This window comes from Schizophyllum commune (genome assembly GCF_000143185.2).
Source record: "Schizophyllum commune H4-8 unplaced genomic scaffold SCHCOscaffold_1, whole genome shotgun sequence".
Lineage (NCBI taxonomy): Eukaryota > Fungi > Basidiomycota > Agaricomycetes > Agaricales > Schizophyllaceae > Schizophyllum > Schizophyllum commune.
The window spans coordinates 3613310-3635548 of record NW_026089538.1 but is presented as its reverse complement, the minus strand read 5'-3'; the positions used below and the strand labels follow the sequence as shown (position 1 = coordinate 3635548).

General features: G+C 58.2%; 14 protein-coding genes across 14 annotated transcripts; 3 read left to right on the top strand and 11 right to left on the bottom strand.

Annotated features, from left to right (window-relative positions):
- Positions 1–57: 57 nt before the first annotated feature.
- SCHCODRAFT_02038970 (uncharacterized protein) lies at positions 58–2968 on the bottom strand. The gene is made up of 4 exons (XM_003035641.3): positions 2925–2968; positions 1611–2878; positions 539–1558; positions 58–488 (listed from the first exon to the last, which is right to left on the bottom strand). Exons 2-4 carry the CDS (start codon positions 2721–2723, stop codon positions 306–308), a joined length of 2316 nt encoding a protein of 771 aa, XP_003035687.2. The 5' UTR covers positions 2724–2878; positions 2925–2968; the 3' UTR covers positions 58–305.
- A 202-nt stretch (positions 2969–3170) lies between these two features.
- Positions 3171–3662, top strand: SCHCODRAFT_02563331 (uncharacterized protein; the record flags this gene model as incomplete). Its single annotated transcript, XM_003034802.2, has 2 exons — positions 3171–3333; positions 3384–3662. The coding sequence occupies 2 exons, from the start codon at positions 3171–3173 to the stop codon at positions 3515–3517; spliced, it is 297 nt and encodes a 98-aa protein (XP_003034848.2). The 3' UTR covers positions 3518–3662.
- Positions 3203–4959, bottom strand: SCHCODRAFT_02608202 (actin-related protein 2/3 complex, subunit 1). Its single transcript, XM_003035642.2, has 4 exons — positions 4800–4959; positions 3529–4743; positions 3377–3478; positions 3203–3329 (listed from the first exon to the last, which is right to left on the bottom strand). Exons 1-2 carry the CDS (start codon positions 4867–4869, stop codon positions 3647–3649), a joined length of 1167 nt encoding a protein of 388 aa, XP_003035688.1. The 5' UTR covers positions 4870–4959; the 3' UTR covers positions 3203–3329; positions 3377–3478; positions 3529–3646.
- A 37-nt stretch (positions 4960–4996) lies between these two features.
- Positions 4997–6297, bottom strand: SCHCODRAFT_02563325 (Brix-domain-containing protein). The gene is made up of 4 exons (XM_003035643.2): positions 6260–6297; positions 6062–6194; positions 5770–6012; positions 4997–5708 (listed from the first exon to the last, which is right to left on the bottom strand). The coding sequence occupies exons 1-4, from the start codon at positions 6271–6273 to the stop codon at positions 5106–5108; spliced, it is 993 nt and encodes a 330-aa protein (XP_003035689.1). The 5' UTR covers positions 6274–6297; the 3' UTR covers positions 4997–5105.
- A 963-nt stretch (positions 6298–7260) lies between these two features.
- SCHCODRAFT_02038941 (uncharacterized protein) lies at positions 7261–8009 on the bottom strand. Its single transcript, XM_050341583.1, has one exon. The coding sequence runs from the start codon at positions 7811–7813 to the stop codon at positions 7376–7378; it is 438 nt and encodes a 145-aa protein (XP_050203121.1). The 5' UTR covers positions 7814–8009; the 3' UTR covers positions 7261–7375.
- On the top strand, positions 7970–9508 carry SCHCODRAFT_02608196 (uncharacterized protein). The gene is made up of 3 exons (XM_003034803.2): positions 7970–8275; positions 8328–8491; positions 8543–9508. Exons 1-3 carry the CDS (start codon positions 8095–8097, stop codon positions 9182–9184), a joined length of 987 nt encoding a protein of 328 aa, XP_003034849.1. The 5' UTR covers positions 7970–8094; the 3' UTR covers positions 9185–9508.
- Positions 9509–9824: 316 nt separating this feature from the next.
- SCHCODRAFT_02674903 (uncharacterized protein) lies at positions 9825–12784 on the bottom strand. Its single transcript, XM_003035644.3, has 2 exons — positions 12384–12784; positions 9825–11432 (listed from the first exon to the last, which is right to left on the bottom strand). The coding sequence occupies exons 1-2, from the start codon at positions 12682–12684 to the stop codon at positions 9865–9867; spliced, it is 1869 nt and encodes a 622-aa protein (XP_003035690.2). The 5' UTR covers positions 12685–12784; the 3' UTR covers positions 9825–9864.
- A 237-nt stretch (positions 12785–13021) lies between these two features.
- SCHCODRAFT_02608184 (uncharacterized protein) lies at positions 13022–13252 on the top strand. The gene has a single exon (XM_050344300.1). The coding sequence runs from the start codon at positions 13037–13039 to the stop codon at positions 13217–13219; it is 183 nt and encodes a 60-aa protein (XP_050203120.1). The 5' UTR covers positions 13022–13036; the 3' UTR covers positions 13220–13252.
- Positions 13253–13311: 59 nt separating this feature from the next.
- SCHCODRAFT_02608183 (uncharacterized protein) lies at positions 13312–13569 on the bottom strand (the record flags this gene model as incomplete). The annotated part of the gene is made up of 1 exon (XM_050344299.1): positions 13312–13569. A coding segment is annotated over one exon (211 nt), but the record flags the coding sequence as incomplete, so codon positions are not given.
- On the bottom strand, positions 13476–14807 carry SCHCODRAFT_02608180 (TFIIB-domain-containing protein). Its single transcript, XM_003035646.2, has 2 exons — positions 14500–14807; positions 13476–14436 (listed from the first exon to the last, which is right to left on the bottom strand). The coding sequence occupies exons 1-2, from the start codon at positions 14716–14718 to the stop codon at positions 13621–13623; spliced, it is 1035 nt and encodes a 344-aa protein (XP_003035692.2). The 5' UTR covers positions 14719–14807; the 3' UTR covers positions 13476–13620.
- A 202-nt stretch (positions 14808–15009) lies between these two features.
- On the bottom strand, positions 15010–17541 carry SCHCODRAFT_02608177 (uncharacterized protein). Its single transcript, XM_003035647.3, has one exon. It carries the CDS (start codon positions 17333–17335, stop codon positions 15065–15067), a length of 2271 nt encoding a protein of 756 aa, XP_003035693.2. The 5' UTR covers positions 17336–17541; the 3' UTR covers positions 15010–15064.
- Positions 17542–18071: 530 nt separating this feature from the next.
- SCHCODRAFT_02038818 (uncharacterized protein) lies at positions 18072–18619 on the bottom strand. The gene is made up of 2 exons (XM_050341582.1): positions 18485–18619; positions 18072–18423 (listed from the first exon to the last, which is right to left on the bottom strand). Exon 2 carries the CDS (start codon positions 18368–18370, stop codon positions 18110–18112), a length of 261 nt encoding a protein of 86 aa, XP_050203118.1. The 5' UTR covers positions 18371–18423; positions 18485–18619; the 3' UTR covers positions 18072–18109.
- WC2 (blue light receptor) lies at positions 18542–20134 on the bottom strand. The gene is made up of 5 exons (XM_050344298.1): positions 19874–20134; positions 19542–19821; positions 19112–19481; positions 18988–19059; positions 18542–18937 (listed from the first exon to the last, which is right to left on the bottom strand). The coding sequence occupies exons 1-5, from the start codon at positions 20124–20126 to the stop codon at positions 18809–18811; spliced, it is 1104 nt and encodes a 367-aa protein (XP_050203117.1). The 5' UTR covers positions 20127–20134; the 3' UTR covers positions 18542–18808.
- Positions 20135–20208: 74 nt separating this feature from the next.
- SCHCODRAFT_02608168 (NAD(P)-binding protein) lies at positions 20209–22109 on the bottom strand. Its single transcript, XM_050344297.1, has 11 exons — positions 21868–22109; positions 21749–21813; positions 21612–21694; positions 21418–21555; positions 21340–21367; positions 21148–21283; positions 21073–21090; positions 20986–21016; positions 20773–20936; positions 20698–20721; positions 20209–20649 (listed from the first exon to the last, which is right to left on the bottom strand). Exons 1-11 carry the CDS (start codon positions 22036–22038, stop codon positions 20563–20565), a joined length of 945 nt encoding a protein of 314 aa, XP_050203116.1. The 5' UTR covers positions 22039–22109; the 3' UTR covers positions 20209–20562.
- Positions 22110–22239: the final 130 nt, after the last annotated feature.

The following is a 22239-nucleotide window of genomic DNA, read 5'->3' as shown; positions in this document are numbered from 1 at the left end:
GTCTGGCAAAACATACGAAACGGTACTGAAGACGCGTACAGAGCGATTGCGATCAATCGACAAAGTCTTTCGAGTCAAGGGACAGGCAGAATGGTACGTATGGAGAACCAAGAGGCGAGAAGGTCGACGAGGAGGAACAAAGGACGGTGCTCGATGCGACAGGTCATGCTCGATGCAGAGACGAGATCCGAAGAACGAAAGTGACAGGGGATTCGATACATACGGCGGTACAATTCGGTATTATGGGTTGTTGAACGCGATCGGAGCGACGAGTCAATGCGAAGGCGACCAGACGAAGGCGAAAATTACAGCGCATCCTCCGGATCCCACTTGTTGATGCGCGCGAGCGGTGCGTAATAGTACTGCTTGTACTTCTTCGTCTCGCTGCGCTTGGCCAACCGCGGGAACATCATCTTGATCAGGGAGGCACGCTCCTGGTCCGGATCGCGCTCAGGGACGTAGAACCACTGCGCCTCAACGCCGTCGCCCTGAAAGACCATCAGCATACAATCCTTACAAACTGCGTCATCAAACGCACCTGATAGCTGCTCTCCACCTTGCCGAACAAGCCTGCCTGCTCCGCGCCCCGCTCAAGCACGCCGGCGAACTCGGTGTGCCACAAATCCTCGGCCTGCTTCTCAAGAAGATGCGGGTACGCCTCGAGCACAGCGCGACAAAGCGTGGTGAGAGTTTGTGACGAGGCACGCGATGCGGCCATGCTCTGGATCAGCATGCCGCGAACCTCGTCGTCGGGGCTGGGACCTGTAGGCTCGGGAGGCGGCTGCGGCTTCGCGCGCCTATATGTCGAGGGCGGTAAGGACGGCTGGTCGGCGAAGGTGGTGTCGGATAGCTTCTCCAGCGTCGTGCGCCGTTTGCGCGTCGGCCGCTGGGGCTTGGGCGCAGGCTCGTCCGTCTCTCCGTCGGACGTCGCAGCCATGCTATCTCCGCGTACGGACTTCGTCGACCGTTTCTTCGAGCGCGCCTTCGTCGACTTCTTGGGAGGCGGTCGTACCTCCCCTTCACTTTCTTCTTCCTCCTCCTCCGACAACGGCGAGGAAGCCCTCTCAGGCTCTGGCGAGAGTGTCTGTCGCGAGCGCTTGCGAGCAGGACCAGGGTCCGCGTCATCTGTCTTGCGCTTCTCGGATGACGAGCCCGTGTCATTGGTGGGCTCTTCCGTAATCCGAGCATCGGCTTTCGCGACAGGCGCAGGCTCCGGCACATGCTCCTGTCGCTCCGCTGAAGGTGGTGTCGGCGCTCGAGACGGGGTGCTCGGCTCGCAAGGAAGCATCGGTGACCGCGACTTCGTACGCTTTGCGGGACACGGGAGCACATCGTGGACGTGATTCTCCTTGTCGCCAGCGAGGACTTTGGGAAGTACGTCGGCGTTCGATTTCGGCTGAGCAGACGACATTTGACACGAGGCGGAGGGACGTAAGGGCTGCTGCGCGGGGACTACGTCTTGCTTGATTGGTGTATCATTCGGGCTGTCTTGTTCGGTAGGGGTGACCTCGGGTACTGCTTCAACTTGAACATTCGTAGGCGGGTCAAGTGACTCGTCCTGTGAGCGAATCGCTGTTAGTCGCGCCGCGAGGTGGGCCAGACGCACTCACCATAGCGGCAGATGGCTCAACGATCGCCCTGACTTCCGAATCCACCACCATGGCCACTACACAGGAAGCTTCCACCGTGATAGATGCTGGGGTGGTTTGATGCGATAGCGATAGCGGCGAGACCGGTGCATTTTCGTCCTCCGATAATGGCGAAGTCGGGGGAAGTAGAGGGGACGATGGTGGCATGGGATCATCGATCTCGTCGGGGCGTTCGGGGCTAGTATCCAGAGGTGGTGTAGAGGCTATGGGAGAATCCTCTGCGGCGGGTGATGGAGGTGATTCGGGTGACGAGTCTGCTTCCGGTGCAGGTGCTGCCTCCGGGGGCGTCATGAACGGAGATGGTGCAACGGTGATGGGTGCTGGCTCCGAAGCGGGGCGAGCGAAAGTCGATGAGGTGGAAATGTCTGCCATGGTGATTGACGGTTCGGACTTGCGAGGCTGATGAGAGGACCGGGGCACGACGGGTTCGTACTTCCAACGGCCGCGCTCAGCGGATGTCTGGAAATACGATGTCCGCCTGTAGGACAGCCCTGTGATTTCGTCCTCGTATACGTCCTCCCCTTCGCTCTCCACTTCTTCATCGGAGAAAAACACGGAGTCGTACCCGGGGCCCTCATCGTCTTCCGGGGCATCGTCCGCGCTCATCGTGCTGTCATCCGCGTAGTACCCCGACGAGGTCGAGCTCGACGTCAAAGGAGGAAGGTCGTCGCCGCCGAACATAGTGCGGAAGGAGGGGAGGGTGATCTTGCCAGCCGACGGCTTCCTTGTAGGCGAGACATCCCTGCGCGTCGGTCGATTCGCGCGCCCGAGGGATTTGTGGTCGGGCGCGAGGGGGCTAGACTGGATGTGTACCGAGTCGCAGCGCGAATATGAAGTCATGGGGGACGTCGGGGGCGACGACGAGCGCGGTGGGGAGGAAAAATATGTCGAGCGGCTGTGGAAGTTGTCGGACCACACCGACGGCGGGGACGAGAGCCCGTCTGAAGTCGCCATGGACGTTCTGCGCGGTCGTGAAATATTCCAGGCGGACGACATGACGGTTTGAGATAAGGGTGTTGCCAAACAAATCAACAACCGTCGCGCTACAAACGAGGTCAGGTGAGATGCCGACATGCCGCGCGGGGGCGCGGCCCGCCCACCGATCGCGGAGCGCTATGAGCGCTACGCCCCACCGTCCGACTGCGCTGGCGAATGTGCAGCAAAGACACTGGCTATGGCACAAGGAGGAATGCATACGTGCCCTTGTTCAGGTTATCGAGCAGCAAACGCTGTACTTTGGTCAGGACAGGGTGGAACATGGGGTTTGTCACGCACCACTCAGCCCTCCGTCCTGAGCGGCGTATCACATATCCAAGCTTTCCGACTTGCAAGGACTACAGAGCAGAAGCCTGGAGCTCTCATATCCTGAGCTTCGACGGTGAACATGGTTTAAGGGTCGGAATGAGGGAAAGGAGGTGAAAGTGGGCGGAAGAGGCGAGCAACGGGCGCTTCGGGCGCCGCCCCGGATCGCGATCGGGATCTGCCGTTTTGTGGCGTTAGCACTCGCACCTTGTCCTCCTCATGTCCTCGCCCCCCTCGCCATCAGGGCTCTCCTCGTCCTCGGAGGAAGAGTCGCGGGATGTGTATACCACAAATCCATATGCGAACCACCCGAGCTTGACGCCCACCGAATCAGAAGTGCTGTGGGAGTATGCAAAGCTCGCGCGGAGAATGAAAGAGGTGCGTAGCTAGCGATATAGTCGTTAGCCAATTTCACAGTTGCAAAGATCACAGAAATCATGAAGGATCTCACCCATGAGCAAGACCAGGCGGCACTCATCGGGCAATTGCGCGTACTAGAGAAGAAGATGGGGTTCGTCATGACACTGGTACGTCCCGCGCGTGCCCCCTCGCGATGTGGTCTTTGACGCGTCTTCAGTTCCGTGCATCCGCTTGGGGCGTCATCAACGAGAGGGCAGCAGCTGGAGGCCCTTGAGGAATTGTATCATCATCGTGCTCGTCTTCGTCTTGTATCGATAGTACATTATACCCTTCTTCTATACATGCATCCCCGCCATCTGCTTCTCCAGCACCGTCACATTCGTCGCGTCCCAGATAACGAGGTTGCCATCGACGCCCGTCGTGCTGACCTGCGTCCCGTTGTAGTCGTACAGGCGCACACTCGTGATCGTGTTCTGGTGCACGGTGGGCAGCTTCGTGAGGCCCTGCGAGCCCGCAGCGGCGGCCTGGCCACGCGAGTCCGCGCTCTTGAACACGTTGAAGGCGCCCGAGTTGAGACGACCGACGGTCTGAGCCTTCGCCGCCCCGACGCTCTTCATATCGTCGAGCGTGCCGGCGCCCGCCCAGCCCTGCGACTCGTCACCCTGGAAGACAACGGGGTGGCAGTCATGCCCCGCCGCGACGACGCTGTTCTCCGACGTCCAGGCGAGCGTGACGAACGGTAGCGACGAGATGCGCACGTTGAAGATCGCGTTCGTCGCCGGGTAGACGACCGACACGGACGAATCGTGCGAGACGAATGCCAGGACATCGCCGGAAGGCGAGAACGACACACCGTGCACCCATCCGCCCGCGGGTGACGCGTACTCGCCGCACACGGTGTTGAATGGTAGCTTGCTCCCCCACACCGTCGGCGCCGGCTTCTCGTCGACCTCCTTGATGTACGCAGAGAAGACGCGCGCCTTCATGTCCGCGCTGCCCGCCGCGAGCAGCACATTGTTCGGGTGCCAGTCGACGGAAAGCACGGTCGAGCGGATCGGCTTCTTGAGCAGCTTCGACACCCACCAGTTGTTCTCGGGGTCGAAGGAGCAGATCGCGATCGCGCGCGCGCCGCTGCCGACCGCGAACTTGTCCTCCTTGGGGCTCCAGCGCACGACCGTCGCCGCGCGATTGATGCGCAGGAGCACGAGCGTCGGCTTCCAGACGAGGCGGCCTGTTTCGGGGTCGGGGGTCTCCTGCCAGACGTAGGCGTTGCGGTCCTGGGACGCGGTGACGATGCGGTTCGAGTTGGGCGCCCAGTCGATTGAGGTGATCAGCTTGTCGTGCTCGGACAGCTGCTCAATGGGCGTCCAGCCATCAGGCCCCCCGCGCTGAAGGATCTGCGCGCTGTTAGAGTTTAGGGATACGGCGACCTCTGGACATAAGACGCGATTAGACGACTACGTTCATGGAGATTGGCAGATCACGCACGAGAACGGTCCGCATTGAACGCGTGCGCCGTGATAGGCGTCTGCGCGATGTTGTAGACTTCGGGGGCCATTCTGAGTGTTGCAGTTGGAGATTTGAGGGACTTGTGGTAGGACTAGCAGTCGACTACCTCGAGGGGATGAGGGTAGGAGATCAAGTAACTGCGCACGGCTATGACGAACGTCACGCCTGCGCGTAACACGCTGTTATGGCCAGCCATAGCTTTCATCTTTGCAAACGCAACGCGGTGCATGAATACATAGCAAACAACACTAGAAAAGACAGATATACAGCAACAGGAAACACAGATCACTCCTCGTCCTCCTCCATCCTCTGCCTCTTCTCCGCCGGGCCCTCCTTCAACCCCTTCATCTTCCTCGTCTGCAACTTGTTGAGATCCTGCTTCCCCACATGCAGTCTTCCCCTCAAGTCGCCCATCTCGTCCACTTCCATGTTCTTCCGCTTCTTCCCCAGCCCCTTCTCCACATCCTGCTGCTTCAATTTCGGCCGCTTCAGCGCCTGCTTCATCAGCTCCGCATCCGGCGGCTGGTGCCTGCGCAGACTCAGATCGAGCGAGGGCCCCATCGGCACGAGCTCGACGCGCGGGACGCGGGTCCCGGAGTTGAGCAGCTTGGTGGTGAAGACGCGGAGGTGGACTTTGGGGAGGGCTTCGGGGGCGGTGGCGGAGGAGGTAGAGGGATCGGTGGGGGAGGTGGTGTTGAGGCCGGGCGGTGTGGGGGCGCAGGAGACGCTGATGACGTGCTCGAGGCCCTTGAGGCAGATGGACTCGATCTCCTCGCCGTTGAAGAAATCCATGAGCATGGACTTCAGCTGCACGAACCGCGGGTGGGTATCGAAAAGCTCGGAGGCAAAGTGCATCAGTGGCTTATGGCCAGGAGTGGATTTCGGGGTCTTTCAGAGAAAGGGGATGAGTTCGGTGTACTATATGACAGAACAATGAGAGGGGACGCACCTTGAAGTCGCTCATCGGCACGAACTTGTCCACACCGACCTCGATCACATCGAGTACCCGGTAATCGTACATCCGCACGAAAGTCAGGTTATTTGGCCGCTTCTTCGACGTCTGACCGACCAAGAAGACACTCGCGTCGTTCTTCTGCGCCCAAAACTCGAGCGATTGAGTGCCTTGTGGCTCGAAGGGGTGTACTACGTTCTTTTTCGAGAACGACACAGCGTCCGGACGCTTCAGTGCCATCTATGCCATGATGAGCCTCAGAAGCAACCAAAAAGACTGAGGGACGTACCAGGTCCTTCATCGCATGGTTGAGAACCTCTCCCGTGTGCGTTCCCTTCACGAAGACAGCGGTCCGCGCATCTTCCACCGGCTTTGGTGCCCGCGCTTCAAGCGCGCGTTTCGAGCGGGCATTTTTGGGTTTTCTGTAAGATGCATCAGATCCTCTCAGTCCTTGTGCTTATCGGCCTATGGGAGGGAGTATACGCACACTGTCCGTAACATGGTTGTCGGTGATCACAATTGAAGAAAATCTAGACAGGGGTTTTACTTCCAAATTAGGGAGAACAAGGCGAGTGATCGTTGATCGGAACTTGGGCCGACATCGCATGGTGCCGAGCTCTCTTGCCCTCTCCCATTACTCCGTCGCTTTCTTCCCGCTCGCGAAATGCTGACTAGAGCTCCGGAGGTCTTGTCTACGCGAAGGGAAACTGGAACTTGCTGACGAAGCTCTTGAACAAGGCCTGACCCTCCGATGAACTGATCCCGAGCTCAGATTCTCTCCTCTGTGCCACCGCACTCATCTGCCAGCCTACGTCTTACACGGCAGAGGAGCCTGTTCGTACTATTCAATCGCCGCACAGATGACTTAGACAGACGCTCGTCGAGCTCTCAGTCGCAACTGCACGACACCATCTATTCTTGCGCTCTTGTCCAGCTTGCTGAACCTGTCTTCGCCGCACTAGAAGACCAGCAAAGCCCTTGTCTCTTCGCTGTGGCATGGTTCGACAGGAACTTTTGCAAGCAAGTTACGAATTGGGTTGTACGCGAAATGGCCTTGTGACCCTGGTCAATGAAGACTCAACAAACATGCATGATCGTCCTGAAGGATCGGGCCTACCAGAAGAGGACTGCATTCGGGAACCCTTCCGCCCTCTGTGCCCTACATTCTCGCCTCTTCAAGCTTTACGTCCTACGCACCCCCCTCGGCAGCTTAGGGAGCTCTCCATTCCCCGCGCCGACTGCACTCACCGTGTCCATGCGCCTTCACTGACGCAAACTCGCCTGCGCCTCGACTTTACGTCCCACCACCGCAACGAGTTCATCCCCTCCCCCGAAAACCTTGTCGTGAAGGGTCCTTCTCACGGCGTCCGCTAAAGTTTCAATTCTTGGCCATACGGTCGTGCAAATGAAATCACCACGGTGTACGTTACTTCTCCATTGAGCAGGTGGGCACGCACATACCCTCAAGGTCAATTTTCTGCGTCTGGGCGCCGCAGTCGGCACGAACGACGGCTGCCTCCGACAATGTCAACTGTAGTGGAAGAAGCTGTAGTGGAAGCAATTTTGCTGAATAGCGACCACGCGCGCAGCGTCGGCATCCTACTCATCGGGCCTTGCGCTCGCACATTGCGTTGATGGCGGGTGCGCCACAGCTCCCCTTGTCTTCGCGCCGCAAAAGGCAGGTCTTCATGATGACTAGCCAATCTATGGGCGCGTTCTCCCGAGATTTTTCTTGCGGGCGGGATCTCGTGTCCGCGGGGGGTTGAGACATGCCAGCTGGGCGGGTGCCGCTGGGCGGCTTTGGTGCCGACCGCGCGCCGGCCAGCGTGCGTTGGGGGGCACGATGCGTCTGATGGGGGCGTCGCAGGCGATGACGAGGGCGCGCGTGGGTCATAGCCTGCCGGATGGAGCAGCTGATGGGCAGCGATCTGAGGGAAGATTTGCGCGCCCCTTGTTCGCGCAGCCGCCCGCCTTGTTCTCGTCGCGCGCGTGTTGACGCAGGTGTAGGCCCGGAGGGATCGGCACGGCCTGGATTCGGCATGCGCGTGCGGGGAAGACCGAGCGCGCTCACGTCACGGTGGCGACGCGAGGCGAAAGACAATAAGGATGGATTGCCAACTGGAACAATCACTGATGGGCGACCGTCCCTTGCGAGATCTGATGTACCGCCGCACCGGGATATAAGCACAGCGCGCCCGGAACAGCCCCTCTCTTACGCCCCACCGACGAACGTCCTACGCTACGCCGCCCACAGCTTTAACTCTTCTCGTCTCTCTTTCTAAAAGCCCTAGGGCCCTTTCTTCCCCCTTCTCACACGATACGATGGACTCTGCCCCCGAGACTTCCGGTGCGGCGCAGCGCGCGCGCACTGGAGCGCCCTTCGTCCCGCGTCCGTTCCCCCCGCCGTCCCTCGCGGATGTTCCCCTCGAATACATCATGGACCAACTTCACACCCTGGCCCCCCAGTATTGGGACCAGCCTGACACGGCGGACTGTACCATAAGTGAGTTCCCCCACTCACATTCCCCATCCCTCCCGATGCTGACGCACACCAGTTGTCCCTGTACCATACCTCAACCCTGCGAACTTTCTCGGCGACGCAACCCCCTGCTCGCCCTTTGATATAATGCCCGCGTCCGCAACCACGTACAACCCCTCCGGGTTGGGGCGGCGAGCGAGCGAGCCCACGCTCCAGTTCGCGCCGCGCATATCGCTGAAGGTACGCATCCCCCATCACTCCACCCATCTGTCGCCGCTGACGCCGCCCTAGCTGCACATCGATTACCTGTCAGCCCACTCAAGCTTCCTGCGCGGCCTCTTCAGTGGCGCATCCCCGCTGGACCTCATCACGACCACACCCGAAGAGCTCCCTGTCTACTCTAGTGGTGCATGCTCATCGGGCCAGCTCAGCGTCCCCGTGAACCGTCTCCCCCGCCTAATGCCGTCCCCGCCTGACCATCCCGTGCTCTTCCTCCCAATCCCGGACCCGACGTCCTTCCACCTGCTCGTCCACTGGATGTACTTTGGCCACACGCACTTCATCGAGGAGTGCCTCGTGCAGGGCATCGTCCAGTGGGAGGGCCTCGCGCGGAACGTCGAGTACCTCGGCTTGACCGCGGACATCAAGATCTTCCTGGGCCGCTGGTACAGCGAGTGGCTCCGCCCGGAGGCGGACATGGAGAGCGAACTGGCGTCCGACGACGAGTCGATGGCGGACACGGTCATCAACAGCGACGACGCAGACGCCACGGACAAGGTGCTCGGCGACGGCATGGCCAAGCTCCAGCTTGAAGCCGCCGCTACGGACGCAGACATCGCCGCAGAGAAGGCCCATCTGCGCGGCCGGACGAGGGCCGTGCGCCCCGTCTCCGCCTCCGCCATCGACGTATCGTCCCTGCCCAAATTCGATTAGGGAGGACCGCCTGCCCCCTTCGCCCTCCGTCCATCCCCGCACGATGAACCCTCCTCATTGCTATCATTATTAATCTTCATTGACCTTCTATTTTGTATACTTATCGTTCGCCGTTGCGCTGCGCGACACTCCTTCCCCCGGCGACCCAGACTCTGCCTAGTTTAGTACCCCCCTTCGACTTTCTAATACGTGCGCCGTAGCACACCCTTTATTCGAGCTCCCTCCTACCTACCAAACGAATTTTACACGCCTGTACTGGTAGTATATCCGGCACGCTAGTTACCCGGGTCGTATAGACTCTGGAAATGTAAAGTCTGGAAACAATGTCCCTTGTGGTACACGAACACGCGCTGCGAGAGAACAATAAGGAGAGGGGGGCAACAGGGCAGGGTCCTGGGGTGGGGATCAAAAGCCTGGCAACGTCCGCCTGCGCGTGTTCATCATAGGCGGGAAGGAAGGAAGGAAGGAAGTTTATTATTCGGGGGAGGTCCCTAAAGAGGAACGGCCCTATCCGCCCTACACAGTCCAGGAGCAGGACAGTGCGACGGAGCACCTTGGCCCTTATCGCTGTAGCGTATCGGTGTGTAAGTACGAACCAATACATCGTAAGTATCACCCATCGCCTCACGAGATCAAGCCTCAGCACGCAGAAAGGGGAACACATGCCGCGTAAGTCAATGTCAGCGTGTAGTACTACGTATCCGGTACTGGTCCATGACATAGATGGGAACCGCCTCGAACACGGCAAGCGCTCGGTAGACGTAGTGCGCCCAAGCAGCACGTACGTCCTCCCGCTTATGTTCGGTCAGCCAGCACAGCAAGCTCCGCCCCCAGTTCTCCCCGTCGAACGCGGGTGGCCGGACATTCATACGGTGCAAATCCTCGTAGAGTGTCTGCCGCATGCAGATCAGGTCCACCCGCCCGCGACAGTCCAAGAGCGCGTGAACCTCGTCCTCCACCTGCGTCCTGCATAACCGACAAAGGCGGTCCTCCCGCGCGACAGCACGCCTGTACCGAGCCGGCCGTCTGAGGGTCTCCACTGCCAGTATGTGGTCGCTCAGAATCAGGCGAGTGAGCGCTTTTCGGTGTGCGGGCACGGTTGTGGCGAGATATCGACGCATCTGTCTGACCTTCCCACCCACACGCGCGTTCCAGAGATCCAGGCGGGACATTCCGCGAAGCTCTGTCAAGAGAGCGTTATCTGCCGCCTTCACGAGCTCCGTCTGAATTCCCGCCAGCGCGCTCGCGTCATGCAGACGATCGTAAGAGTGGAGGTGGAGAGGGAGGTACCGGCGGAGTACATGCCTGAGATCGGAGACCCATGATGGCCAGCCGCCTCGTGCGAGCCGAAAGGACTCGTCAAGGGCCAATTTCGCGAAGTGGTCGTCTGGTAGCGCGAGGAGGTAGCCCAAGTAACGCAGCGCGAGCAGCACACGCCGTACACGCAGTGGCATGAGTCCGGTTTCTGTGAAGAGCACACCGCAGATGCTGGAAGGATTGACGCCGATGAGCCTGCGCAGGAAGCGTTGCTGTACGCGCTGCAGTTCATCCACGAGCCTGTCATCCACGTCAAGGACGACTTCGCAGCCGAAGACAAGGTGGGGGTCAATCCGCATCATGTAGAGCTTTGTGCCTACAGACACGGGCACCGTGCCTACCATGTCCTCCACTCCAAACATTGCCCCCGTCATCGCGCGTGCTTTCAGCTCCTTTGAGTGATAATTGCGTTCGAATATGTTCCTCTCCGTCGAGCAGAAAATCGTGCCGACGTACTTGTACTCATCCACGAAGTCGATGCCCACCCCATCAACGACAATGCGGCTGAGCGGCCGTGGAATAGGCCCGAAGATCATTGCCTTTGTTTTCCCGGCGTTAATAGTCATGAAGTTGTCAGAGCACCACTTGACGAACGCATCGACAATGAGCTGCAGAGCGGCGAGGCTTTTAGCGAGGAGGGCGACGTCGTCGGCCTGTTCAACATGAGATATCCCGACCCCGTTAAGCCGGACCACGTCTGGGAGCGAGGGGATGGTGATGTCCGAGAAGTAGATATTCCAGAGACCCGGAGATGCCGAGTCACCTGCGAGAATACCGACGGTGGACTGGAATGCATCCGTGTGGTTTGCCCCGCGAGCCACAACGTAGGACATGTCCCGATACAGCTTCCTCAGCCAGTCGAACATGGGCCCGGTTGCCCCTCGGGTGTTGCTCGGGAGTATACGAGGATCGATAGGCGCTGGCGGACGTGCTAATCAGCAAAGTATCAATGCGTGGTAGGCTTTAGGTCGAGGACAATAAGGTCGGCTGCGGTCTGTACACGCTGATCTTCCACGACTTTGAGAGCTGCCATAGCTGGTAGCCTACCACACATCGATGGGCGGCAAGTCGTGACTTGCAAGAGCGAGGCGGAGGCGCGGGTGGAGACAATAGTGCTGATGGGCCATCGGGGTAGGCACAACTGTCAGAGGATCAGGCAGCGCGGGCGGAGGGAACAAGGCAGAGGGAACGTCACCATGCATCTTCGTACGTGTTAGCCAGACAGACGTCGGTCTGGTCTTTCAGTTCCCTCGACCCGCGGTAAGAATGAAGAAAGCAAGCAGATCTTGGCTGAGAGCACGTCGCAGGGCCACAAAGACGGCCTCGCGCGGAGTGGCGCGAGCGTGAACCTGACGCAGACGGAGAAGTCCAGATGCCGTTCTTGACGAAGGGTTGAACAAAGCAAGACCCGGCCGCACCTTACCACCCTGCGTAGCGCGCCACCCTGCCTGGCGAGCCGCTCAACCTTGCCTCGCTGGCGTGCCGCCATGCCTCAAACGCCCAGCATGGCACCCCAGCCTGACAAGGCAAGCTAGTCGCGGACTTTGCAGGATGCGGTGCGAATCCATTCACGTTGCAGGGCTATAGATACATCATACATCGACAAGAGGCCTAGGGCGCGAGAACAGCGGAGAAAGCCTGTGGAGGAGATGAGGTGAGCCCGTTACTGCTCAAGAACGACAAGAGGATAGGCCTAGGGCCGCGTACTCACGATTTAGCACAAGGACAAGACCAGAAGAACAAAGCAGGCTAACACGAGCGCGACACGATCACTGCGCGTCCCGCTTGATGGACGCGATCGCCGCGAACGGGTCGCCGATGTCTATAGAGAATAACACCCGAGTCAGCATGGCTTCCTGCCCGCCACAACCGCCCCACGCACCCTTCCTCAATCCGTCCAAAAAGTCATTGTCCACCATATCCTCCTTGTCCTTCTTTCCCTCCTTCCCCTCGTGGTGCCCGCGCCGCATGGGGTCCTCCCTTCGGCGGGTCTTCGCATCCCGCATCGAGCTTCCACCGTATGAGTGGCCGCCCGCGAAGCGTCGCTTGGAGGACGAGGCCAGGGAGGACGGTCCGCCTGAGGATTGGGGCATCTTGGTGGTGATGATCTCCATCTCCTCTATCTCATCTTCGGTCGAGGCCCCGGAGTGGATGGGAGATGCGGGCTCGGGAGGTGAGTTCATCGCTGAACGAGACTTCGTGGCGAGTGGGTGGTTGCAGGAGAACAAAGACGCACTTGCGCTCGTCACGCAAGGTCCCACGTGGACGGGGTTCACAAGCGGCCACACTCGTTCACTTCTTGCAAAAGTTGTCTTTTCAACGGAGGAAGAACTCTTTATACAGCGCTAACACGGAGTAGTACATGAATATGCTAAGCCTGCCGCGGCTTATAGCAGAACTAGCGGGATGGACCCGTGCGATGTTTCCCAAGGGAAAGTGAGCTCTGTCAAAGCGAACTGGTTGCTGGACAGTAGGTACGTCGTCTTCGTTGATTGAGAGGTACTTCCACCTAGAGCAATCAGTGCGAGTCGAGCTATGGCCCGTCCTGAGTCACGGCTCTCCGCTCATCTATCTGTGTACAACCTTCAAGGCCTTTCCATTATATTTCCATCCCATTCTCTCGCCAAGGCTCGCCATCGATATTCCGATCCCCGTCCCCCTTACATCGTTCTCCGATGCGCACGTCTCATGTCAACCCACTATGCTCTTCCTTGTTGAACTTCAGCACAATTTTACGCATTTTGAGTGCTTCTTCAGCTGATCTCTATTAAGGAGAAATGGTATTACACCGCGTCTGCGTCGCGTAAAGTCGGCTTTTACTGCACGCTCAGAATAAGGAAGAAAATGTGACTTTGACCTAAGTGGCGCTCGCCAGCGCGAGCCCTGCACGGGACCCATACAGTTGCGCATGACGCGCAGGCTGAAAGGAGAAGGGCACGCGGGTTCTCCGAGTCAGAGCCAGAAAGGTATAGTCCGAGCGTCGTCCAATGGTGAGGTTCAGAGGTTTTGTCAAAGCGGATCGCCCATTCAGTAAAAGTCCCTTCTTCCTTATAGAAGGGATATACATAAATACGGTAGGAAGGTTGGCAGCGTCCATCGCTCAATTCCCGTCGACGCCCTTATTTCCCGTCGAATGGGAGGCGGTCCAATCGCGCCTTACCTTCCTGAATCCACTTCTCCTTCACCAGCTTCTCCTTCGCATCGTAATACAGCTTGTACACGAGCTTAATCGTCCCTTCGCTAACGCTCGCCGCCGAGCTAATCTCCCGCAGCGACTTCGGCTTGCCGAGTAGGTGGCAAGTGAAGTAGATCGCCCCGCCAGCAATCGACACTGGACTCCTTCCATCCGCGATGCCGTGATTCCGCGCTTCGACGATGATGTCGTGGCAGATGGACTGGACGTAAGTGGGGAGGTCAAGCTGGTTGAAGTAGCGGGGGAGGATGTTTTCGGGGCCGGCGGAGGGGTTGGTGGAGGCGCCGGGCGCCAAGTTGAACGTCAAGCTGATCGTCCGGCAGCAGAATCCCAACAGCTTCTTCGACACATGCGTGAGATCACAGAACTCGCGGAATGTCCGCGGTACGTGGGCTTGTCGGCAGGCGATGAAGATGCAGGCGGCGGTGATGGCTTCCTGCGGCTTGCCCTTCAAGACGCCCTCGTCGTGTACTCGCTTGTACAGCTGCTTCGCGATATCGCTGATCGTCTTAGGAAGTGCAAATTGGTCGCAGCGCGTCGAGATGTCGCGGAAGGCGGTAAGAATGTTGCGCTCTGAACGCGATCCTTGGGCGCGGGTGGCTGCGCGCTGCAGTTCCCTTGCCACGCCAGAGCCGCCATCTCGGAAGCTGATGACCGTGTCGAGCTGCTCGATGCCCTCGAGGAGGGGGTCGGTAGCTGCTCCGACACGCGAGGGGTCGTCGCCTTCGTCGTTTGCGAAGGTCTAGTCAGATGAGGTTCAACATCGTGCTTGATCAGCAAGGCGGGAAATGGAGAGAAAACTTACACGCCACTCGCTACGCGTGTCGATGATCCTGTCACCCAAAACCAGGCCACACGCCCCACAGACGAGGTCTCCACTACCAAATTCCTCTCGAATATCCGGGGTCGCCTCGCGGCATTCCGGACAGATCAAGCGAACCGCCAAGTCGGGGCCATAAGACGGCGGCGGAGGCGGCTTCTGCATGAGAGGGCTGGCGACAGGGAAGGGCTGGTTGAACGCCATTTTTGGTAGTAGAGGGGCTCGGTCGGTGGGGCGGTCGGGAGGCGGTCGTGTGCTTTTATTGAGGCTTTCACTCGCGAACAGCAACGACCTTCGTCCGACGATGGTGGTGGTTGCGGTGAAAGAAAGGGTTTGTGCCATCACGTCGATCCCGTGTGACGAAGAATCGGTCGACGGTCCGACAACAGCAACAAGACCAAACACGCACGTGCCTTCTCGAATAATCCGACTATCGTTGTGTTCTGTCCGCTCCTGCCATCATCATCTCAGCCTCTGGGCAGAAAGTAAAAGGTGTAGAGAATGGACCTCGAGATCTAAAAAAATTGACGGTTGTATAGCCTGTCTACACTCACATCACAGTGCAGTTTCTGTTCCCACCTTGACCTTCCTGAGCGTTGTTCTCCTGCGCCATCTCCTCCCGCGCCTGCTCTATCACCTCATCCGGGATGAGATATACCGGTATACCATTTGGACCCTCTACCTGGCGGACAGCCTCGTTCCTCAACCAGACGCGAAGTCGCTCTGCATCGCGACCTTGCACCGGAACGAACTCGACCATCTCTGCGGGTACGGGCCCGGCATAGAAGCCTCCATGCACCTGGCTCATGTGGTCATACGTCTCCTTGCCGCTCGGGAATGCCTGCATGCACAACCAGCAGAAGTGCGTGCCACATCTGCACGACATGTGGTTGCATCCTGCGGTTTTCTCGACCAGGATATTGCAGTTCGGGCAGCGTTTGTAGTTCTGGTCGGTGCAGAGCTTGTTGTTGAGCCGCTCCTCGTCCTTCGCTCGTCGTACTTCATCGCAAGTTCTGTCAGTATGCGCATCCTCGTTGCAAGCGGTGCAGACGCCAGCGAAGCACGACGGGCAAGGCGCAAATTGTTGCTCCGCGGTGACAGCGTACACCTGCTCGCATCCCGCCGTCCGGCAGTACTTCACCTTGTCCGGGTTGCGCTCGACATGAGCTGCGAAGGCGGCGTCGAAGAGTCTGTTCATCCCCTCGTCGGTCAGGAACTTGCGGATCGTAGGAATGGGTATCGGTACGCCACACGTCGCGTTATCCCCGACGCAAAGCAATGGGAACGTCTTGTTGTCCGTCGCGCTCGAGAGCAGAAGCTTGGCGCACGCCGCGCAATATTCGTGTCCACAACCCAGACGGAAGGGCGACACAGGCTCCATATAGCAGACAGGACATGTAGAACCAGTCGCCCGATCGGCGAAGCGACACGTCTCTGCCTCCGCCATATGGCGCTCGACCGCGCGCCGCGCCACTTCGCCTCCTCGGACGACAAGCGAGCTTCGGCCCCGCAATCTCACGCATCCCTCGCCAAGTTCCTCCTTCAAAGCCGGGATGCCCAAACGCAGGAAGTACGGCGCCACGTTCGGCTTCAGGAAGAAAGTGATCTCCAGCGAGGCCAGGCGCTCCGCCTCATCCTGAAGGTGGCTTCTTGCCCGAGCCAAAGCCTCTGGCTCGCCAATGCCCCTCAGGGCACGTGTGCGTCGATCGCGAATGATCAACGCGTTCGTCAATAGCTCGACCTCATCGAGGAAGCGGTCGCTCAAGCCTGGGATCCCGCCCACAAGCGTCTCACCACGGGCAAGATTCTCGACGCGAACCTTCAATCTCCCCACCGCCTCTTTCTGCCAGCCCGAGATCGTCACGTCGACGGAAGTTCCGCTCCACATCAGCCCTTTGAGCTCGAGGAAGCAGTCGTGGCGGCCGGGCTGCGCAGGCGAATGGCTCGCCTCGAGCTCGCTCCATTGCTTGCGCTGTGCCCTATATTCCCTGAACGGAATTGTAAGCTTGAACTGCACGGGCTCGTCGACGAATGCGTGGATTGGCGAATTGCCATTCCACGAGAACTTCTTCCTATTGAAGGCGTTGTGGGCTTGTAGGGCGCGGTCCAGGCTGTCGAGGCGCAGGCGAATCTTCGTCGTCGAGCTTTCCCTTGGGCGCGACACGTCCTCCATCGCCATCTCAACAGTTCCAAATATCGCCCTGAGGGTGTCCTGTATCCCACAGAGCGCCGCCTTGGTATCGTGGCTCTTCGAGTGCTGTCGGATAGCAGAGAGGGTCTTCGCAAAATGCGCCACCTCTTTGGCCGTGACCGAAGCGGGAAGGCCGTCGATGACGATGTCAGACGAGGCTTTGTACGTATGGGCACTGACGCGTCGTCCGTGCAGCATGCTACCGTTCAGCTCGCGTGCCTTCGCCTCTGCGACGGCCGGGGAGCCGTAGGTCGCGACGTACCGCGCGGACGGCGCCCTCCACCACAGGTTCAAGAAGTAGTCCACACTGAGGACGTCGCCGCCGCCAGCATCGACTAAAGACGCGCTGAGCCGGCAGCCACCCATCTCGACTTGGCCAATCGCGTCGACAAGCTGAGTGGCGCTTCGTCGGTCGACGAGGATCTTGCAGTGGCGCTTCTGCTTGTCGTGCGAAACGATGTAGAAGGTGCGGTGGTCGATGTTGGTGTTCGCCAGGAATTTGGAGAGCGATGCGATGGTTGCATCTAGGGGGATGCCAGTCATGGTGACGATGGAAGTATCAAAGCCGGCGACCAGGGACTGGATGATGGCGCCCGCGCCGAAGGTAACGATGGATCCCGCAATCAGCATCGTGAAGGTGTGTGTGGCGTCGTCCTGAGTGGCGAGCACGAGCCGGGCCTCCTTCGCTGCTTCCCCCGCCTCCTCGCCTGTCTTGGTTGTCGGCGGGTCGCTCGAGGGGTCCGCGCTGATGTTGGACCGAAGTTTGTGTATAGGAGGTCCGCTCCGCGCTGCGTCAGACTTGCTATTGCCTGGCAGACGACCCCTGGATACCTAACGATGTCAACATATCGTCAGCGCTAAGTCAGATGCATACAAAGGGCGCCCACCGCAATTGGGGTTTTATGCCCTGTTGGTCGCCCATCGTGGCTTAGCCGGCAGTCCGCCTTCGTGCATTTTCCTGCCAGGTACAAACGGCATGGAGGGCGCGGTCGTCTCGGTGAAGGTATGTTGTGATGCATGCTGGCTGTGAATGAAGGGAGAGGGAGAGGAAGACGCGCTTCTCGCCGCCCATCCTCGCAATCGACGAGCACCCGAGTGACATGTCTTCGGCCTTTGTACTAGCCGAGCTTCGTTCCTTTGATAGACGATCCTTCGCATATCAGCAGAGAAAGGATCTTCTTTGGAGCAAAGAGACTCTGAAAGAAGGCAGACCAGCTTGCAAAGCCGAGGGAATAGGAAGGAATGAAGGATAACGATAGCGGCAAATGCCGTGTTCCGAATGAAGCACCCATAGGAGAAAACAAGAACAAATGTTTGACGGTGCATTTTGTCCCGTGTGGCAATCGCAGCACTTTGCTCTATGGCTGGAATCGTAAACACTACATATATTCGCAGACAAAGATACTATCCACAGAAGCGACAGTTCTCTGTTGCACGCTTCCCGGCTATGTGCAATCGACAAGGGATTATGGGCGCGTGCGATGATTGCCGATCGTGCTGCATTGCGAGTGCGAAGATGAGGGGACTGTAGGAAGCAAGGCAGTCAGAAATACCAAGCGTCCTCTCTAATGCCAACAACACGAGCATCATGCTACGCCAATATTCGGCAGTACTATGATGGCGTCTGGTTAGTACTGTTGACCTTACGCACCCTAACCTTCGCATTCCCAAAAGCTAGAGAAGGGTTTTTCGACTGCATACTCATGTCATGACCATCCCTGCATAAGCGAAGGCATGAGTTGGGGCGGAGCTATCGAATACATTGATTGACGAACTCACCTTCGATGCCTCTTGAAGAGCGCTACACCTACGATTCAAGGCGCGATGGGAAGCATACGAGAAAGCACGCCGGGCAATTACCGAACATCTAGAAAATGGCGTCGAATAAAATGAACCTAATGTACTGATGCGTAGAGCATGACAAGGGCGACAGAACTAATATATAGACCACAGCGATAGCAGGGCGGGATGACAAAAACGTGGGAGGCAGGTAGCGCGGGGAGGGATGACGGGAAATCAGGGGATCATGATAACCAGTATGCAGGACAGCGGGGAGACCAAATAACGAAAAACGGCAGAAATGCAAGGGTACAATGTGTTCAATCAGGCGTTACTGGGGCCAGGACCGGGACCCGAGCCGGGACCTTCGGCTGGCTGATCGTCCGTCTTGCGCTGCTGCTTCGCCCAGCGCAGACCGCATGCGTTGCAGAGGGTCTTCGGACCCAAAGGACCCTAAATAGGCGTCGATACACAACATAGAACAGGGAAATTGCGAGGCATACCTTTCTCCATTCGGGGGAGTCCGTCCTTCCGCATGTTATGCAAACGTACTGCTCGCCAGCGTGCGACTTTTTCTTTGAAGGACGATGAGCGACGACTTCACGAGAAAATAGGACGAACACATACCCTCTTCTTCTTGCTGGAGCCGTCGTCATCTTCTTCAGGGGCAGACGCATGCGCAGGGGCACCGAAGGAGGTTCCACCATACATTGAGTTCGGGTCGTAACTCGTTCTTGTTACTGGACTAGTGACGTCGCCGTAGAAGGAACTTTGAGCGGCTGGACCATGAGGATACGCCGAGGAGCTGGCGGCGTACGATGAGGTCGTGGCAGGATAAGACGACGAACTCGTGAAGGAGTTTGCAGCAGTTGCTGTTATAGGGGATGCGGAGGGCACACCATTTGAGGCACCAGGAGCGGGCTGTTGACTCCGGAGCTCAACGAGGCGTTGTTGCAAGCGCTCGTTCTCGATCTTCAGGTCGAAGAACGTGTTCAGCCTGGGGAAGTATCAAGGTGAGTTCGGCGTCCCTGTGAACCTCGGTGAGCTTCCCGCTCACATTGCGGTGTTCCTGCTCGGATACGGCCTCGCCGTGGCAAAAAAGCACCAGCATTTAGACCTGTCGGGGTGATAATGCGGATAACCCTTGATCTCGAACAAGACTTCCTGCGCTGGCTGTTGGGGGATTTGGCCATGCATTTGCTGATGATGATACGCTGCAGTCGTTGTGTGCGACGCGTCCTTAGTGTTGTTGCATTTCAACCGGACATAAGACAATAGCTCCTGCTCAGTATTGACGCTGTCGTGAAAAGCCGTCTGGAAGACGTGCTGGTCGTCCTCTGGGAGGGAAGCGAATTAGGGTCCGCACGTGTGAGAAAGCGTTCTACGCACGGTTCATGAGTTCGGTGAGGTCGAGGTCAATAACATCCGTATCCCTCCATCCTAGTAGCTCTTCGACGGCCGCACCGCAGTATAGGATCTTTGGATTAGGGACACCCAAGACCAAGATGATAGCGTCCGCAAGCTCAGTGACAAGTAGGTCGGCCCAACGTTTCCGCTTTGTAAATTCAAAGAGCTGGGAAGTATTCGAGCCCGACGACGTCCGAGGCAGCGGAGGGGGGTAGCGGCCGTGGACTGTAGACATGGTCGTCGGAAGCAAGTGAATATTAAGGGGACGACGCGCTCCACGATCGCACGCGTCGGCCTCCGGCATCACGCCGGCCGGATCCCGAAACAACAATGATTGCCAAATAAGGAAGCGCCTGCCCCGTCGATAACAAACACTTCCCATGCACGCCGGCGCATTCCCTCAGCACATAAATTCCCTATAGAAAACCTTGTAGAAAACAGTGAGCAGCCCCTTGAGACCCGAGAACGACAAGAGCACACAGATGGATACAGCAAAGCAACAAACAGCAAAGGACTAGATTCAGGTCATTGGCGTAGTGTACCTCTATGTATATGGTGTAGTCAGATTCGTCCGCCCGTTCCATGGGTGACAATTGAGTCCTCAGTCGGTGGTGTAGTCATCCGCGCTGTCGAGGAACCCGCACCCAGCAAAAGTAAGAATAAAGAATGGTTTAGATGATCGTGTAACCGCCGTCCACGCGGATCTCAGTACCGGTCATGAAACGAGAGGCATCAGAGGCAAGGAAGACGATGGCGCCCTAGCAGAATGTCAGCAGATGGTCGTGAGGTGAACCTAGAATACCCACTGCAAGATCTTCAGGCTCGCCCATCTACGTGGACGTCAGCAACGCCAATCAGAAGATAGGAGGAATGCAACGTACGCGACCCATAGGCGTCAGGCTCTCCCAGGTCTTCTTGAGCTCCTGGTCGTGCGCCAAGATTGTCCGCGTGAGCTTGGTCAACATGTAACCCGGGCTGAGGACGTTGACCCGGACACCCTTCTTAGCCCACTCGACACCCAAGGACGACGCCATGTGCCTTACGGCTGCAGCATCATCAGTACAAGGGCAATGAAACCAGGTATCGTCACTCACCAGCCTTGGAGGCGTTGTAGGGAGTTTGCGGCTGTAAAAAGACAAGTTGAACAGATGAGTACGCGCAAGACCTGTCATGCGACGAACCTGCGGGATGTTGACGATCTATGAGAGCACGGGTCAGTACGATAGCCACCGAGGTAGAACAGTCAAGTGACTGACGTTGGCACTCATGCTAGCCACCAGAACAATCGCGCCACCACCCTGGGGGATCATGTTCCGGGCGGCTTCACGGGCGGTGAAGAAGGCGCCGTGAACGTTGATGTCGTACAAGCGCTTTATCCGGTCGAAGGGGTAGCTGGGAAGACATGAGACGGATGCTCCACGCGCGAGAAGCATGCAATCAATACATACTCGAAGGCGGAGTAGTTCTCGACGATACCTGCGACGTCATGAGTGGACATGCAGGGGGAGATAGGCAAGATAACTCACCAGCAGACGCGACGACACTGTCTACCCGGCCGAACATGGACGTGACGGTTGCGAACGCCTTCTGAACGGAACGCTCGGACGAAACATCACACTCGACACCGATGATCTTCACGTCCTCGGGCTTCAGGTCGCTGTTCACTTTCAAAGTGTTCAGTCACTGGTCAATACCACAGGCTCTAGGAAAATTGACTGACCGCACGCGTAGTTGGCCAGTTCGGATGCCGCGGCTTCCGCCTCCTCCTGCTTGAGATCGACGATGGCTAGAGACGTGCAACCGCTATCGTTCACTCGTAAGTACGCGTCAAGGTCCTATCAGCAAGTTCCGACGTACGAGTCAACAAAGGCCTTGCAGAACTCGTTGCCCAAACCCCGCGCGGCACCAGTGACCATGCACACCTGAGCAATGTGTTTAGAGTGCTTGTCGCCCCCTCACCATCCTCTCCTACACACCTTTCCCTGCATAGAGAACTGAGGCAGAGAGGGTACGCGAGCCGCAGCCGTCTGAGAAAACAGTCGCGCATTCGAACGCGCCACGACCGACGATGCGCGAGGGGCGAGCGCGAGTCTGTGCGGGGCGCTACGAAGCGCGAGACGGCCGGCAGCAACAGTCGCCGGCGACATGACGGACAATTATAATAATCTAGGTAGAGGGAAGGAAGAGAAGGGAGGGCGGCGGAGATGGCGGTTGAGACGAAGAGGAGGCGGTTGACGTTACGTCCTATATTTTTTTACCCCGCGGGAAAAAGATACCCGTTTCTCGTGCCGCATTGTGCCACGGGGCGACCCCGGCCTCTGGCCGGACCCACATTGCGCCCACGCCGC

What these genes read in the sequence shown, in the direction of transcription:
- SCHCODRAFT_02038970 (XM_003035641.3), bottom strand. Translation starts at nt 2,723, where the DNA reads ATGTCGGCATCTCACCTGACCTCGTTTGTAGCGCGACGGTTGTTGATT. An exon ending in TTGAGCCATCTGCCGCTATG is followed by an intron (nt 1,559 to 1,610) that starts GTGAGTGCGTCT and finishes ATTCGCTCACAG; the next exon opens with GACGAGTCACTTGACCCGCC. An exon ending in AGGTGGAGAGCAGCTATCAG is followed by an intron (nt 489 to 538) that starts GTGCGTTTGATG and finishes ATGGTCTTTCAG; the next exon opens with GGCGACGGCGTTGAGGCGCA.
- SCHCODRAFT_02608202 (XM_003035642.2), bottom strand. Translation starts at nt 4,869, where the DNA reads ATGGCCCCCGAAGTCTACAACATCGCGCAGACGCCTATCACGGCGCAC. An exon ending in GTTCAATGCGGACCGTTCTC is followed by an intron (nt 4,744 to 4,799) that starts GTGCGTGATCTG and finishes TCTTATGTCCAG; the next exon opens with AGGTCGCCGTATCCCTAAAC.
- SCHCODRAFT_02563325 (XM_003035643.2), bottom strand. An exon ending in ACCATGCGATGAAGGACCTG is followed by an intron (nt 6,013 to 6,061) that starts GTACGTCCCTCA and finishes ATCATGGCATAG; the next exon opens with ATGGCACTGAAGCGTCCGGA. An exon ending in TGCCGATGAGCGACTTCAAG is followed by an intron (nt 5,709 to 5,769) that starts GTGCGTCCCCTC and finishes TTTCTCTGAAAG; the next exon opens with ACCCCGAAATCCACTCCTGG.
- SCHCODRAFT_02038941 (XM_050341583.1), bottom strand. Translation starts at nt 7,813, where the DNA reads ATGCCGAATCCAGGCCGTGCCGATCCCTCCGGGCCTACACCTGCGTCA.
- SCHCODRAFT_02608196 (XM_003034803.2), top strand. Translation starts at nt 8,095, where the DNA reads ATGGACTCTGCCCCCGAGACTTCCGGTGCGGCGCAGCGCGCGCGCACT. An exon ending in CACGGCGGACTGTACCATAA is followed by an intron (nt 8,276 to 8,327) that starts GTGAGTTCCCCC and finishes GACGCACACCAG; the next exon opens with TTGTCCCTGTACCATACCTC. An exon ending in CGCCGCGCATATCGCTGAAG is followed by an intron (nt 8,492 to 8,542) that starts GTACGCATCCCC and finishes ACGCCGCCCTAG; the next exon opens with CTGCACATCGATTACCTGTC.
- SCHCODRAFT_02674903 (XM_003035644.3), bottom strand. Translation starts at nt 12,684, where the DNA reads ATGAACTCACCTCCCGAGCCCGCATCTCCCATCCACTCCGGGGCCTCG. An exon ending in TTTGGACGGATTGAGGAAGG is followed by an intron (nt 11,433 to 12,383) that starts GTGCGTGGGGCG and finishes TTTGCTGATTAG; the next exon opens with CACGTCCGCCAGCGCCTATC.
- SCHCODRAFT_02608184 (XM_050344300.1), top strand. Translation starts at nt 13,037, where the DNA reads ATGGCCCGTCCTGAGTCACGGCTCTCCGCTCATCTATCTGTGTACAAC.
- SCHCODRAFT_02608180 (XM_003035646.2), bottom strand. Translation starts at nt 14,718, where the DNA reads ATGGCGTTCAACCAGCCCTTCCCTGTCGCCAGCCCTCTCATGCAGAAG. An exon ending in ACACGCGTAGCGAGTGGCGT is followed by an intron (nt 14,437 to 14,499) that starts GTAAGTTTTCTC and finishes TCATCTGACTAG; the next exon opens with ACCTTCGCAAACGACGAAGG.
- SCHCODRAFT_02608177 (XM_003035647.3), bottom strand. Translation starts at nt 17,335, where the DNA reads ATGCTGATTGCGGGATCCATCGTTACCTTCGGCGCGGGCGCCATCATC.
- SCHCODRAFT_02038818 (XM_050341582.1), bottom strand. Translation starts at nt 18,370, where the DNA reads ATGCGAAGGTTAGGGTGCGTAAGGTCAACAGTACTAACCAGACGCCAT.
- WC2 (XM_050344298.1), bottom strand. Translation starts at nt 20,126, where the DNA reads ATGTCTACAGTCCACGGCCGCTACCCCCCTCCGCTGCCTCGGACGTCG. An exon ending in GCTCCAGCAAGAAGAAGAGG is followed by an intron (nt 19,060 to 19,111) that starts GTATGTGTTCGT and finishes CGTCCTTCAAAG; the next exon opens with AAAAAGTCGCACGCTGGCGA. An exon ending in ACTCCCCCGAATGGAGAAAG is followed by an intron (nt 18,938 to 18,987) that starts GTATGCCTCGCA and finishes ACGCCTATTTAG; the next exon opens with GGTCCTTTGGGTCCGAAGAC.
- SCHCODRAFT_02608168 (XM_050344297.1), bottom strand. Translation starts at nt 22,038, where the DNA reads ATGTCGCCGGCGACTGTTGCTGCCGGCCGTCTCGCGCTTCGTAGCGCC. An exon ending in ACTGGCCAACTACGCGTGCG is followed by an intron (nt 21,556 to 21,611) that starts GTCAGTCAATTT and finishes ACACTTTGAAAG; the next exon opens with TGAACAGCGACCTGAAGCCC. An exon ending in CAGTGTCGTCGCGTCTGCTG is followed by an intron (nt 21,368 to 21,417) that starts GTGAGTTATCTT and finishes ATGACGTCGCAG; the next exon opens with GTATCGTCGAGAACTACTCC.